Raw genomic sequence first — 16,759 nt, forward strand, 5'->3', positions numbered from 1 at the left:
GTTCATTTTGTCTGCTATTTTTTTTATTTAGTATGTCTTAGTCCTGGGTCAAATGTCCTTGTTAGTTCACAGCCTGTGAATGGATCGATTTAAAACCATTTTGTTGAGAGGGCACAGTGACTTTGTCACACAGGATGTCTCCGCTATTCACCTATTTTTTTGTCGAACGAAACAAAGATGCGTTTGTTTGTGTGTGCATGTGTGTGTGTGTGTGTGTGTGTGTGTGTGTACACACACATATACGGTGTATGTGCTTGTGGGTTACTTACTGCAGTGGTTCTCAAATGTCTTCATGTCAAGGACCCCTAAAACTGACACAGATTAGACCACAGATCCCCATTTGATAAGATTTTGTCCGAGGGTCCCGCAATTGACAAGGTTTTTGCTTTTAGATGTTTTATTACAGAAAGTGTATGAAACATTCATACATTCTGTCATTGCTTTACTTATGGATGGGGGAAAAGTATTCCCCTTCTTGCTGCTGACCCCCCGGAACCCCCTTGGGGGTCCCCGGACCCAACTTTGAGAACCACTGAATTACTGTATCACCATCATTGGAAGGTAAAAAATAGAATGGGGGTGTTGATTATGATTATATACCTCAGTTATGATGATTATATACCTCAGTTATAATGATTATATACCTCAGTTATGATGATTATATACCTCAGTTATGATGATTATATACCTCAGTTATTATGTTTATATACCTCAGTTATGATTATATACTTCAGTTATGATTATATACCTCAGTTATGATTATATACCTCAGTTATAATGATTATATACCTGTTATGATTATATACCTCAGTTATGATTATATACCTCAGTTATAATGATTATATACCTGTTATGATTATATACCTCAGGTATGTTTATATACCTCAGTTATTATTATATACCTCAGTTATAATGATTATATACCTCAGTTATAATGATTATATACCTCAGGTATGTTTATATACCTCAGTTATGATTATATACTTCAGTTATAATGATTACATACCTCAGTTATGATGATTATATACCTCAGTTATGATGATTATATACCTCAGTTATTATGTTTATATACCTCAGTTATGATTATATACTTCAGTTATGATTATATACCTCAGTTATGATTATATACCTCAGTTATAATGATTATATACCTGTTATGATTATATACCTCAGTTATGATTATATACCTCAGTTATAATGATTATATACCTGTTATGATTATATACCTCAGGTATGTTTATATACCTCAGTTATTATTATATACCTCAGTTATAATGATTATATACCTCAGTTATAATGATTATATACCTCAGTTATGATTATATACCTCAGTTATGTTTATATACCTCAGTTATAATGATGATATACCTCAGTTATAATGATTATATACCTCAGTTATGATGATTAGACTGGATTCCAGCGGAGCCCTTTTCTAAGCGTGGCTTTGTTCTTGGCAAGTCAAGTGCCGCATGTAAAATGAGTAATAATAACGTACTAATAATAATAAGAGTTAGAATTTTTTTCAGACACCTCTAAGACGCATTAATCCACCCCATGGGGCCAAGAAAGATGGCTGTTGGATCTGCATTCATAATGAAGACGACTGAGAGAAGACACGGAGCCTTCCTCCCACTCCTGCCTCTCATTACAACAGATCATTTAGTGGGAGGTGGCTCGCGTGTGTCCTCTTCCTTATTTGCTTTATAGGCAGCTCGTGATAAAAAGGTCCACGAGCTGCCAAGCTTCATGAAAGAATGGAATTGTTGATCAAATGAAAGTTACACACATATCAACAAGGCCTGATGATGCCTCTATAGCCCTTTGAAGGCAAAAGGAAGGCAGCTTCACAGGGTGTAGGACCCCATGTTTACTGTAGGAGGTGCAACGCAGCAGCAGCAGCCTATGGCTGGTGTGATTACAGTGCCCCTAACTGGTCTCTCTGCACTGATGCAACACGCAGTCATAAGAAACAAACCCAAGCCTCTTCGTTTCCCCATCAGTGAACTTTTAATTGTGTTAATTGACAGTGGATGAGTGGATATTGACCTGTTTTTGAGAGACACACCTTGTGGCCATTTAGTGGCATGTCAATTCACTCAGGTATTTTTGAGATCAGCTGCTCTCTGGCTGAGAAAAAAAATAAAATGAAATACCCTTATTTCTTGCGTTTTGCATTCAAATTGAATAAGTGAGTTTTAAAGGAATGAATGAGGAATAAGTATGAATGACAAACCTGGCAAGGTTACTCATTAACGTGTCTTTCTTAAGGGCATGGGGCAGGTAGGCTGGAATTATGGCATATCCTTCAACCTTTGCCCAGCAAGTCTGTGTTTTGTGAAGGAGCTGAAGAGGAAGAAGACAAAAACAACTGTTGAAACCCAGGATTAGGAGACATACCCTTGTCTACAAGCTGTATCGGACAGGTAAGTCATTCCAGGTGTGGGCTGTGTTGGAGTAGATCATGTAAGATGACAGTATGAAGTTACTCTAAGTGTTTGAATAATGTAAGTGAGATAGCGGTGTCACTGAGTCTGTTGTGGTCTTATGACCAGTGCTTGACCTCGAGATGCCGATGCCGTGTGCTGGCCTGCATCACAAGACGTGGCACTTTCACCCGTGTTACCTGTGTATTTTTCCTCATTGGAATGAAAGACACAAATATCCATCCATTCCAGATGTAAGCACAAGTATAATTAGATATCTGTGCTCACAATTCAAACTTGGCACTGAATTAAGCCTGAATGCTATCTCAAAGTTAATTAGTAAGCAGTCAGGACTATCAACATGAACATTGCTCAAGATGTGGGAAGTCTGCTTCTGAACATCATGTGATACTGTAGCTGCTTCTGAACATCATGTGATACTGTAGCTGTTCTACCCAAAAGAGGACTATTTTGTCACTTAGTGCGATTTGAATCATGCGATTTGAATTGATATTTTTTCTAATTCAAGATAAATAAATAAGTTTGTTAATATATCCGCAATGCCACAGGAGATATGTTAATTGGCCATCAAATGTGAATAGTTTCACCCACAGATGTCTCATCAGTTACCTATTAAACGCATAAAACTCTGGGCAATCCTCACTTTGTCTTGTTTTAGGCCTACAGGAGAGAGAGATGGGGCACTTGGGCTTCAGCGTGCTGCTGGTGTTTTGTCTTTGTGAAGCGTTCCTCACAGAAGCTCTTCCTGCTCCCGTATCTGTCCTGAGACCCAGAGGCTCTCAGAGACATCTGCTGGTGGAAGAAGATTATCCCCATAACATATCCGACGGGAACCGTACCAAAACGCATGGTAAATGTGAGTAACTCTGCAAAGTAGCTACAGGTAGCTAACTATTTACAGCCAGGTCCCTTTGTGGTACTTTGAACCTCATAACAATCCATTTATAGGAATCATTTAGAATGGCTTGATGTTGGCCTTGCTGTCATCTAATGTGTGATCTAAACCACATCCTCACTAGGCCGTTTTGCATGAACAGAGCAGAATAATGTTAATTAACCTTTCTGTCTACACTCGCCTTCTCTCTCCGTCCAAACAGCTCCCCTGAAAAACAGCTATAATGGCCATTCACCTACACTGCATGCGTTGGCATGACAGCAAGCTGGGTGTTTAGTGTGATCATTTGTGTTATTTCACAGCGGCAACGTGGAATAACACGTAATAATAATAATAATAATAATAATAATAATAATAACTCTCCCCCTCGCTCCTGCTTTAGGAGCAGGAGGGAGGGGGAGAGAGAGAGAGCAGTCCAGCAGCATGTTGGTGATGAAGACGGAGATAGACAGAGAACGAAGCCTACCTTTACAAACGGCTTGATGCTCAGGGCCCAGTTGCACAAAGCACCTTAGGTTAAGATTTCCTTTAGGGTCAGAGTTAAGGTGTCCATCAAATAGAATCGGCTGCAAAAAACACCCTTAAATCTTCTCCATAAGGTTCAACATTTTAAGGAAAACATAAGCACAAGATTTAAGGGTGTTTTGTGCAGCCGATTCTATTTTATGGGCACTTTAACTCTGACCCTGAGGGAAATCTTAACCTAAGGTGCTTTGTGCAACTGGGCCCAGAACAATAGGGGCAGTGTGGATAATAGGTGCAAAGACAGTGTGAATCCATACAAAATGGCCAAATGTAGACATGGCCTAATACAACCAGAGGTGGGGGAGTCACATGACTTGGACTCGAGTCAGACTCTAGTTACAATTGTTATTGCTGGAGACTTGACTGACTTGTACTTTGACAAAAGATCTGTTTGTGTAAATGACTATTGAAAGTGATGAGATCTGTTCCAGCAGACGATTTAATTTAAATTCTGTTTTCTGAATTTGTATTGGAATGATTATTGAGAAGTTGAAATTGATTATAGAAGTCAAACCAATAATGCACTTACCAAAGTTTTTACTCTACACTATATTGTATTGAAAAGTCCTAGATATTAAATTGATACTGGACTATTGATTTGTTCTGACTTGACTTGGTGATCTACATTTACAGTTGGGACTTGACTTGAGACCTGTGCCTCTAGCTGTGAGACTGACTCGGGGCCTCAAGCAAAAACTTGACTTGGTCACACCTCTGAATACAACACAATAGTGAATGGCATACACTGTGCAATTTGTCTTACTCGCTTTTTGAATCTCGTTCATTCCCAACTTTCAATTCAAATGTCATTCCCAGCTGCGTCTGATCCAGAGGGGAACCAGAACACGGCGGGGACGTCCTACATCTTGGGTGTGGGCCTGGCCGTGGCCCTCACCGTCTCGCTCCTCATCGTGGCGGCCGTCAAGGGGCGCCTCTTCCACCGCTTCCTGGCCAGCTACCGACACTCCCTGCTGCTGGAGGCCGACGGGCTCAGCCAGTACGGCCAGGACGTCTCCTTCCCCCAGAACAACCTGGGGAGAGCGGGCGCAGGCGGAGGGACGCCGGGCGTGGTGGAAGACGACGACGACGGCTTCATCGAGGATAACTACATCCAGGCCAGCGAGAGGGACAGGGCAGAGAGAGACAGACAGGAGAAGGAAGAGGAGGAGGTGGGGATAGAGGACAGTGACGATGATTTGCAGTTCACCATAGGGTGATTTGATCAAAGGGAGAACTCCTTAAAAGACTGTTTACAATTCAGATTTGTTCATTGTAATGGCATTTAGAGATGATCATTTGGCAGTTGAAAGTAGGCTATTAAAATATTGAGATGTGAAAACTGAATCAACCTAAATTGCCTAAAACATTATTTTGGTCCAAAGTGAATACTCTATGATTAGTATAATGATGGTAATGATTCATTCATGTTTTTGAAAAATGTTACTTCTCCTTCAGTTCATTTGAGACTCATAGGCTCTTGTAGAATATAATTTGTTCTCATTATAATGTCCAATGTGTGACACTTTTGACTATTGTGTCAGAACTTGACAGTGTTCATGTAAGATAGCATTTTTGAAAACAGCAACATGTATTTTAATACTTCAAAGAGCAACATCCAAGCATGTAGTGTGGGTAGCATTCACCAACTTGAAAAAGGACAAGGACAGTGCCTCAATTTCACCAATTTATTTTGGCCATCAAACACTGTCCTTGGATGTTGTTTTTTGAATATACTGTATGTTTTTTGGGGGGTTTAGCTAGCACCACAATAAGAGTTCCATTCTAGGAAAGCATGTACGTACGTATGTATATCTTAAAATCAATTATTATATTGCAATATGTACTTCTTGAATCAACTCGTGCTCATTGTAACTCCATATCTTCACCCATATGGTAAATGTACAGGATACAAATCGTCAATGGTCCAGTAAAATTTACATCCAAGTGGTAAATGTTTTGTTTCCATGTGTATACTTATTTCTAAGAATAACTGCTCATAAAAAATGCTGTGTGCCCAAATAAGAGCAGGATTGCTCACAGTGGAGACTATGGAGACAAGTCTGTGATAAAAGGTGAGGCCTCCTTTTCCCTACAAAGGGATTGGCCCAGTGGTGACAGTGACAGGAGCACCGATCTGCTGTTCTGTTACAATGTTACAGTACGTGCAGGTATAATGTTCAAGAAGTCCATTTTAGGGCGTCCCGGTAGTGCAGCGGCGGTAGATTCCCTGCTTACCAACACGACGGTCGCAGGTTTGAGCCCCTGTGTTACCTCTGTCTTCGTCGAGCGTCCCTACAGGCACAATGATTGGCCGTATCTGCGGGTAGTAAGCTGGATTAAGTGTGCCAACCAGGTGCCTGTTTGGGGGGGAAGAAACTGGGGGGAATGGCGTGATCCTCCCAGACGCTACGTCCTGCCGGTGAAACTCCTCGCTGTCAGGTGAAAAGCTGTGGCTGGCGACTGCACATGTATCGGAGGAAGCATGGTGCTAGCCTACGGCTCTCCCCAGATCGGCAGAGGGGGTGGAGCAACGACCAGGACAGCAGGGGGAATTGGCCAAGTACAATAGAGCTCAACAGTCACGTGACTCTCCGTGATGCTTCCAGCCCCGGCAGAGAGTTCCCCATTCATTTTCTCCATAGACATTTAGAAAAATCCTTATATAACGAGTTTTAAGGCTGTTCAGATGAGACTGGTCCTGCTGGACGAGGAGTCTCTGGCGTGGCTCATCTGTCCTCCTGAGACGCTGAACACCCTGACGGCTCTCCTCGCCCTCCTCCTCCTCCTCCTCACCCCCCTCCTCCTCTCCTCCCTCCTCCTCTGAAGGTAGCCCAGTCCGGTGTAGCCGGCCACAGCCAGCGCCATGCCCCCCCCGGCGCCCATCAGCAGCAGGCCGGACAGCAGCATGTCCCTGTTGTCCTGGCGCGGGCCGGCCGTGGCCAGGTAGACCAGCACCGCCCCGCACAGCAGCAGCGCCACGCCCACCACCAGCATCAGCACGGGGTCCGCACGCCCGCCACTCTTCAGCTGCTCGATCCGCCGCCGGCTGTGCACGCAGTTCATGTCCTGGACATAAGGTTGTCAAAAGTATCAATAGTATCGATGAGTATCAATATACCAATTTGAAATGGATACAATACTCATTTGCAATAGGTATGATAGTATCGATACTACACATTTGAAACGGATAGAAACTCATATGCAACAGTATTGATACCAGCAGTGCTTTCTCTTAATGACAAATCCAACATAGGCTACTACTGATTTTCCCTTCCCTATCATTGGTGGGTATATGTTGCTTCAACAAGCTAAAGTGTTGTGTTCTAAGGCTGATGACTACAGCAGGGGTAATCTGCTGTGTAGTGCAACATTTTTAATTACCGGTAGTTTTATCGGGCCTAGATTATGGAGAAGTGTGCATCTGTCCATCCGTCCATCCAGCTGGCTTTGTTTATTTGTATGCCTATTTTGATGTGTTGTCCCCTCTGCCCCCCGTGTGGTATGGAAAATGCTATCCAATATCGATATTTTCCTGGGTATCGGCATCGAAGTTAGAAAGTCTAGTATCGTGACAACCCTACCTGGATGGCGGAGCTGAGCAGCTGCTTGAGCAGGACGGCCAGGGCCAGGAGGCAGAGTGCGGTGCCCACCCCCAGGCGCCACTCCCCAGACAGGCTGGTGGTGGTGGAGAGGAGGCCCACCCCGCCCAGGCCCAAGCCCATGATGAGGGCCACCGAGGCACAGTAGCACAGCAGGGAGCGGCGCGGCTCTCTGAACCACCACAGCTCCACCTGGTCCTCCAGGACACGCCGCCGCAGCAGGCTGGGGTCCAGCTGGAGGCTTGGAGGCCGGCGCCGCTGCTGGTAGAAGACCTGCATCATCTCAGGCATGGTGCAGCTGGTTTCTTCTTCTGTCTCACACCTCAGCCGGCCCACAGGCAGCCGGACACCTTGTAAGATTGTGCAGAATGTGAGTTGGGTTGATCATTACACTACACCATAATGGAATTCAAATGATGGTGCACAGTGGAATCATCCTAAGATTTTAATCGCCACAATTACTTTTCTGTTTACCACAACAATGCTAATTGTATTAACAACAGGGACATTTATTCACGTTTTGCTGATTACACCATGTGCTTCAGGTTAACCTCTGTGAATGCAGATTACTCACTCTGTTAGAGGAGTGTCATGTTGTTATCCATCCCAGTTCCTTCTAGCAAAACAGTCTGTTTGGTCCTGTTGCATCAGAGAAGAGAGTAACGTACATCCACATGAATTTTATATGCAGGTAATCCAGCTTCAAGGACCCCAGTGATCAAGTAGAGAATTCCCCCGCTCTGGCTGGTTTCAGAGATGAAACTGTTCTCAGCACAGAAGGCAGAAGTATCCTCCCGTCAAACTTCACCAGTTTGGTCTTCAGTACTCTCTCACTCTGAAGCATGGAAGCAATGACACAAAAATACAATCCTACAGTGTAAAAAAAAACCAGTTGTGCGTGGTGATGTGGTGACAAACCGTGCTGGTGATGTGGTGACGAACTGTGCTGGTGATGTAGACAGGCTGGCTGGTGGGACGTCGTGTACTTAGTCCATCCACGGGATGGCAAGTCTGGTCACCAAGCCTTCATCACCACAGTGACTGTACTCTTGTCCAAGCTGGCGTCACACACTCCTTCCCTGGTCATCTGTACCCTCTTCACATTCACTAACACAATGCCAGGCAGGACGGTGGACAGTGGACACCCCCCGCCTCCTCTCATCACACGGGCACACCATCTTGTCTGTTGAAGTGGAAAAAGACCGGTCACAATAGTAGTGTTGGATCATGGTTTGGGGTGAGATTGGTGACATTGTCCAGCGTTCAGCAGTGAGAAGCCATGCCTGCAGACAGACAATGGGCTGAGCGATGAACACAATGACTGTGCCTGCGGACCACTGCAGGCGGCGATGTGTGTGTGTAACTGGCGGGGAGGGGGGGGTCGCCTGGCTGATGTGGAGGGCCGAGTGATGTCAGCGTGCACTGATAATGGAGCTTCTGTGACCCCGAAAGATAGCGTCATTCACACTGAGCTGGCCTTAGATCTGCCACATTGGACACTTGCTTGACTACTGCATCTCCATAGAAACATATATATGCTGGGAGTTACCCATATAATGTGCTAATTTGCCTGATTAAACAGTGAATTAATACTCCTAAGTGTTTATTTCATATATATATATATATATATATATATATATAGAGAGAGAGAGAGAGAGAGATTGAGATATATATATATATATAGAGAGAGAGAGAGAGAGAGAGAGAGAGAGAGAGAGAGAGATTGAGAGAGAGAGGTATATATATATATATATATATATATATATAGATAGATAGATAGATAGATAGATAGATAGATAGATAGATATAGATATATCTCTTTATCATAAAATCAAGTCATAATAAAACATTTGTGTCATGTTTTTTTAAATAATATGTTATATAAATCAGGCTATGAATGGTATATGAAAGATGCCTGTACTAAACAGTATAGAAACCTATCAGTCAAGCCAGGTTCTGCAAACTGATCGTCTGAGCCACAATCTACCCATTGCGCTGGGAATTGTGCTTGTATTTGATTGTATCTGTATGACTGTAAATCAGTCAGGAAGTGAGAAATAAAAGTGTGATCATGCCTATGATTTGGGAGAGAAAATATATCACACCACAGTTCACTCTTACTTTGTTTTACAGTTCCAGATGCGGAGATTGTGGACAGAATGATTCAGAGAGCCGGTGGCCATGCTTGCAAGATAATGCAGATGGACAAGCCAGTGATGGCCTTGGAGTGGAAGGAGTGGGACAGGAACTCAAACTGCGCTTGCTCCCCCTAGTGGAAAGTATTACAAAGTGCACATCTGAGTAACAACCTAGGAGTCTCAACTAAACTCAAATTTCAGGGTGAAGTTCACTGGTGGCAGTTGCTTTGTTAAAACCTGCTAGATCAGAGGAAAGAAGAATGATGGAATCAGAAGAGACAAAGGGAAGAATGTACTGTATGAAAGAAAGAAAGAAAGAAAGAAAGAAAGATAAAGAAAGAAAGATAGAAAAGGGGGAGAAGGAAGGAATATTGGTAATGTAGGAGCGGTGGTTCTATGCACCTTCTTCATCTCAGTGGAGGCCAGCATGAGGTTGTAGAGCTGTCCTGGGTCTGTGCTGACGGCCAGGGTGTCCTCTGATGCACATGGTGGCAATCTCCCGGTCTTCCACCTGGATCAGCTCATTGGGGATCTGACACAAACGTGATACGTCAAAATGAGATATATTGCAATACAAAAGTGTGGCAATACGTCTCGTGGGGCAGAACAATGAATTGTGATATATATTTTATTCTGCTGTAGTAATCACAAATGAGACGGTTTGCCCATCACAATTTCACAAGCTCTCCATCGAAGTAAGTTCTATCATTGGCACTTACGTTTGTAATGACATTGCATGGTGGTGGTAAGAAATGTTTATGGATCAGAAATAAATAAAATAAATGTAATTCATCACTGGGCAGATGTTGTTGTGATTGAACTTTTATTGATTATTATATCGAATTGTATTTTTATAGAATCAAAGTCCATATTGCGTATCGTATCCTATGGTGAGGTAAGCAGATCGCCCATCCAGCTGTTTGAAGATCTTCAGTCTTTACTGAGTGACGTCATGGATGAGCACTGAAACACATGAGAGAGGAGAGAGATGATGCCCTCAGTCTCATACACTGCTTACATGACATTGAAAATGAATGGTTGCTCTGCAACAATAGTGACCTCTGTAATATTCAAATAGGTCCACTAGATAGCACTCCAACAATGTCTATATGACCTGATATAGGAGCAGCTGTGAAGTGCATCTTAGCTGTCAAGCAAAGACTCAGCAAGGAGGAGGTATGTTTGTTTGTTTGTTTGTTAGCAAGATATCTCCAAATGTGACTAATGGATTGTGGTGTTGATCCGGGCCTGGGAGTCACACCATAAAGAATTGCTGCATTTATATTCTAGCGGGAGTCTGACCCTTGAGACTTCCATTCACATGCTATTCTGTCTGCATCTTTTCAAATTGGAGAATTGTTCAACATTGGCGGAGGTTTACGCTCTACACAGTGCCTTCTAGTTATTGAATTTTGAAAAGGTTTGTGGTGTATCTTCTTACTGTCCAGCAGCTCTCTTGCTACATATCTCTTCTCCAGATTGTTGTTAACTTCAGCCATCAGCCAGGGGAAGAAGTTTGTCTCAATATCTGGAAATCAGAAGCACATAGCAATGGTTAAACACTGGCCTCAGCATTGTATTGAGTCTGAGTGGAAGCGGATGCAGGAAAGGAAGACTAGACCTTTCTCCACAGGGTCATAAAAGTATCCGTGGGTCCTCAGCGTGGTGAAGACCGATGGCAGGAGGTCAGCCAGGTACCTCTGGGTGTACGCTCGGGCAGCGATCTTCTCCACAGTCTCCTTCTCTTGCTCCAGCACCTCCCTCTGCTGGGCAAGTCTGCGCTCCTGAGGTCAGAGTGACCAGGTTAGAAACAAGCGTATCTTCCCACTGCAGTCTCCCATTCCCATTTCGAGTAAAATAGACGATAAAAAATACGATGTTTTGGGGCCGTGATTGACAGGTCATCTGTCCAGTGATCGTGCAGCTCACCACCGATCACGGATTCAAATTCACTTCTGGCTCCAAATAACCACGATGGCGATGGTGAAAATGCCAACCTTGAGGCTTCAAAATGGGAGACAAAAAAAACAATGGGTGACGGCACCTTGGCTACGTCCATATAGTTTTACGTTCTATGGTTTTACAATCGGGGAACCCAGAGTCTATTTCTATTTGAAAAATAGACTCTGGGAGAGCCCTACCGTTTTTCCCGGCTTCCTGTACAGCGCGCCTCTCCTGCTGCCGTCACTTCCTTTTCAGCGTCCATGCTCCACGGTTTACAGTTTAAATAGCAACTTTACAGCGACTTTACAGTCATTTTCCACTGTTGTTGTAAGACGAGTTGACGTCTTCTATGCAGTGTATTTATATACTGTATATATATATATATATATATATATATATATATATATATATATATACATATATATATATATATATACACATACACACACACAGTATATATATATCCCCAGTTAGGCATCCATACCTTCTCTTGGCGATGGCGTCTCTCCTGTTCCTCCAGCCGCTGCACCTCAGCCAGCTGGGCATTGCGGAGCTCCTCAAAGGCCCTCTGCTGGGCCCTCAGGCAGGCCAGCTCCTCCTCCTCCAGCACCTCTAGCAGAGACTGCTCTATCGTCTTCCCCACCAACACCTCCAGCACCGGCTTCACCTCCCGCTCAAAGTCAAACAGCTGCAGCAGGGGACATTAGTATTCAGTAAGGACGGAGTAGGGTTTCATACTATCAATATTGATCAAACCTGGGTCAGATATACTGTATGTTTAAAGGGCTATACAATTAAACGTGACTCGGCGTGACTTACAATTTACGCTAATTAGCGTAATCAGATCGGTTATTGAGAAATCAACCATAATGGAGGCTGACATTCAAAACTGTCTATTTCATCAATCAGCATCCATTACCTCCTCATTGTGAACAGTTAACAATATCGACTGCAAAACAAAATGGATCACCAGTCTTGACTTTGTAAACTTGTGGAGATTAATTTACCTGAATTTTATTCGTCAAATTTTGTTATTCCAAATTGTAACCTTTAGTATTTCCCCCCCTTCATTTCCACATTAAGGGGGGTAAAGGGAATTGTGTCAAAAGCTTATGTCATTATTACTTCCTTTCTTCTTCAGTTAGTAATATTTCAAATATTTTTCTGCTGATTCATGTATAAATTGAGTTACTGAGCAGGTTAATTAATCCCATGAACAACTAACATCCAGCTCAACTTATACCTTCGAAGACATTGTGTACTCGAAGCACATTAAAACATACACAATTATTTGAAAATATTTGATGAAGGTCTAATGATGTCCCCCAACCACGCAATTAGAGTTTTGTTGAGCCTATTTCGTGTACAAAGTGCAGGCCTGTCTGCCCTTTAGGACACCTACCTCTCCCTCTTCGATCTGTGTGGCAACATCTTTGCCAGATTTGGCAGGTATGAAGAGCGGAGTTGCCGGTTTGTCCAGAAAAGCGTCCGTCTGGCACTCAACATTGGTGGCCTCTATCTGATCGCTCAGCTCCTCAAGATAAAGCTCTGAAAATAAACGTGAGTGAGGCACAGTTTCTGAACTCCTAAGGACTTATAACCTGAAAAAGATGCTTCACCTGTTTGTACATCGATGTGCTTTCTGCCCTCGAGGGCCTCAGGGGTCTTTTGTCTGAACTGCTCCCTGGCCCGTCTGCGAGCCACAGCTCTCATTCTCACTTCGTGCTGTCTGGATATCTCCGCAGGCTCTGGCTGAGCCGTCTGTCAGAGGCATTTGTAAGATACAGTCAAGTACAAGGCAAACCTATGGGATCTGGAATAGTTAGCGAGGGTGTTGTTAACCGTACTCACAGTCGGTAGGATCTGCTGGGCATACGTGTTTCCCCTGACAACGCGTCGGTCATACATGATGTTTCCATAAGTGCTTTGTCCATCATCCCTGTATTGACAAGGAAAGATGAAAGAGTGCTATCATGCAGTCAATGCAGGAATAAGCAGGCAATAGCATATAACACACATGGGCAACATACATACGGCCCGCGGGCACCCCCTGTGTGGCCCGCGATGGAATTGCATTTTTTTTTTTTTTTTTTTTTACAGTGCACCTGAAGGTAAAGGTAAAGTCCCACTGATTGTCACACAATGTGTGAAATTTGTTCTCCGCATTTGGCCCATCCCCTGGGGGAGCGGTGAGCAGCAGCGTGCGCCGCGCTCGGGAATCATATGGTGATCTAACCCCCCAAATCCAACCCTTTGATGCTGAGTGCCAAGCAGGGAGGCAAACGGGTCCCATTTTTATAGTCTTCGGTATGACTCGGGCGGGGATCGAACTCACGACCTCCCAGTCTCAGGGCGGACACTCAGACCACAAGGCCACTGAGCTGGTTGAACGCAACATGCAAGATACCCGCTGAATAAGTGTCCAAATGTTCATGTCATTCTGCCCAATACTCTTCTGTTATAGCATTTCTGTCTGGAATATGGAATATCTTTCAATAATATTTATGACTAAAAGGCTAAAAGTAATCTCATGTGTAAGAAATGACTGTTCTACATTGAAGTAGAAATTTAAATAATTCACTTGTTGGTTTTGGATTTATTTAGCTTCAAGAGTGCATTTTTGTTCTTGTGTGACCCTCAACACAGGCTTTGAGAATCCCGGGCCACTTACTGATACTTATGCTTAAATTAACCACTCATATTCTGGTTTATTTCAAGAAAAACATTTCGGCTAGTGGAAATTCTAATTGGCTGGTAACTTTAAAATCTAGCAGCCATATTGGCAGGTGGTGAAAAAAGTTAATGTCAAGCCCTGCAGGGAGAGCAGGTGGTGACAAAGGAGTGAAAAAAGGATCAAATATTGGTGGTTAAGACTGAATAATGACATCACAATTGTTAATTTAAAATGAGTTATTCCTCTAAACCTGCCTTCAAATGCCCCAAATTTTTCACGCTGGCGCCGTTCAGCCCTCAGCAAAATCTGGTAGCGAGGACATTTTTTTGTGGCCCTCTCTATCATCAAAGTTGCCCATCCATGGGTTACGGCATGACTGTAGGCTCTTTCACACACAGGTCGCGCAAAAATTGCCGTTTAGGAGTCCCGCAAAGACCGCACCCTCGCCACAGAAATTGCTTTCACACAGAGCCAAGCAGCACGGCCACATTCCCGTGCTGTGGTGTACTTTCAGGTGAAATCCCCTGCTCCCGGATTGAAAGGCGAGCGGAGGGATTTCCAGCTCCTCCTAGCCCAAATGAATATTTTCATAGGTTAGTGTAGCCTAGGCTAGGCTACTGTATGATGAACGAATTCATTCAACAACAAGACTTCCGTCCTCCGTCCGATAACGAACAATACACGACCGCCCGCATATCAAACAGCTGCAGTCTGCATAATGTTCGTCGGGGGAATAGTATAGGCTATAAATGCACATGACTACTTAACGTTAGTAGTTTTTGTAAGGGAATGCACAGAGCTGATTTCGAGAGGGAATAACCTCAGACCAACTCGCCACAGACAGCTATAGCCCTCTGAAGCTTATTATTATATCCGTTAATTGTACCTACTAATGTCAACATCGTTTGAGCATAAAGCCTAACCGCACGGAGCATTCCTCCTGGCGCCCCTGCAGTCATGATTGTATAGGCTACTTTTTTACTTTCACTCCTGCACTTTCTTGATACATGAGGTGATTTCCCCTGTAATTTTTTTATGAATGAGCTGACCATTCGCACCTTTTCCGGCTCGCTGCGACAACGCTTTCAAATGGAGGCGGGTTGCCAGGTAACCCGGCGCTGTTACTACCTACCGTCGCGGGACAAAAGGCGTAAAACAATTGTCCACCAAAGCGCGTTCACGACTTTCACATCGGAGGCGCGAATCCTATTTTCTGTGTATTTTTCGGCTTTCAAGGCCGGTGTGAAAGAGCCTAATATTTGTTCGGCCCCCGGCAACAATCTGGGTTTCTCATGTGGCCCCCCATGAAAAATAGTTGCCCACCCCTGGCATATAACCTATTTGCTGGCAGGATCCTCAGAGACAGATAAGATAAGACAGTGTCAAACAAGCCAAAAACAACACATAGCTTCTTCCATGCATAGATACACTGTAGTATATTTACAACTCAGCACTTCTTCAGAAATGCTTCAAAGAACCTTGAGGTGCCGTGAAGTTTCAAAAGCTTTATAATCTTGAATTTAGATTCAAGATTTAAAAACTCCTGTCCTACAGAAGAACCTACATGATTTGCACACCAATATGTTTCACTCTATGTATGAAATGCACTATATTATGCACATTTGCATGTCAGCTGGCTTCAGCTGATATCAGCCATAATAAAAACAATTAACAAACAACCTCTAATTATATCTGTCCATTTTCGTGACTGAGGTGCTGCCTTTGATACTTCCGAGCTGTCTTGAACGCACCTGCCCAGGCCAGGCAGCCTCTGCAGAGCACGCTGATGCTGTTATCAAGAACTGTGTCGGCCTAGCTGGCATAATTCTGCACATTGAAACAATTTATATAAAATTTGAAAAGCATAACAAACTTACAGTTCTGAGTTCGGCTCCCTATATTTGGAGCGGTTTTGAACAGGCCTCGGACGACTTGAGAAAGTGTACGTGCCGTTTGGCGTTTCCTTTTGAGGCTGTAGAACGGATGTCATTCTTAAAATTATCAACTGTATTCCTACTATTCAATCTGGTAGCTCGCTAATAGTTCACTATCAACTAAAATAAGTTAAACTAGGCTAAACCCGGCAAGCTAGCTTCGACAACATGACAGAGGAGACTGAACACAAACGTTTGACAAAGGTTTGTCATAGTAACCGTATCCAGGAACTTCGAGGTAAGTGCCGTTACATCACTTCCTTTCGTGAAGTTTTCCCAAAGAATGTACATAGGCAAATAACGCCCCATATTCATGATAGCGCCAGCAATCCGCCATGTTGGCCTGAAGGAGACCGCCTCTGATTGGCTATCATGGTTTTAGGCCAAAATGGCGGCAGCGCTGTAAAAAAAAAAAAAAAAAAAGTCTTGTCCCTTGCCTTCAATGCTCGTTGGTTGATGATGATGATGATATGACGACTGCTACTGCTGCTAGCTGTTATGATATGAATAATAGCGAACAACAACAATAATAATAATAATAATAATAATAATAATAATAATAATAATAATAATAAGTAATAAATCATAAATCATAACAGACTTATT

General features: G+C 43.4%; 2 protein-coding genes across 2 annotated transcripts; both read right to left on the bottom strand.

Moving 5' to 3' along the window:
• Positions 1-6,546: 6,546 nt before the first annotated feature.
• Positions 6,547-7,754, bottom strand: tmem125b (transmembrane protein 125b; the record flags this gene model as incomplete). Its single annotated transcript, XM_083659613.1, has 2 exons — positions 6,547-6,930; positions 7,446-7,754. The coding sequence occupies 2 exons, from the start codon at positions 7,752-7,754 to the stop codon at positions 6,547-6,549; spliced, it is 693 nt and encodes a 230-aa protein (XP_083515739.1).
• Positions 7,755-10,478: 2,724 nt separating this feature from the next.
• Positions 10,479-16,209, bottom strand: rsph3 (radial spoke head 3; the record flags this gene model as incomplete). The annotated part of the gene is made up of 8 exons (XM_083659610.1): positions 10,479-10,564; positions 11,043-11,129; positions 11,223-11,385; positions 12,030-12,233; positions 12,948-13,093; positions 13,165-13,306; positions 13,397-13,484; positions 16,097-16,209. The coding sequence occupies 8 exons, from the start codon at positions 16,207-16,209 to the stop codon at positions 10,539-10,541; spliced, it is 969 nt and encodes a 322-aa protein (XP_083515736.1). The 3' UTR covers positions 10,479-10,538.
• Between the last annotated feature and the right edge of the window lie 550 nt (positions 16,210-16,759).

This window comes from Poromitra crassiceps (genome assembly GCF_964638095.1).
Source record: "Poromitra crassiceps genome assembly, chromosome: 23".
Lineage (NCBI taxonomy): Eukaryota > Metazoa > Chordata > Actinopteri > Beryciformes > Melamphaidae > Poromitra > Poromitra crassiceps.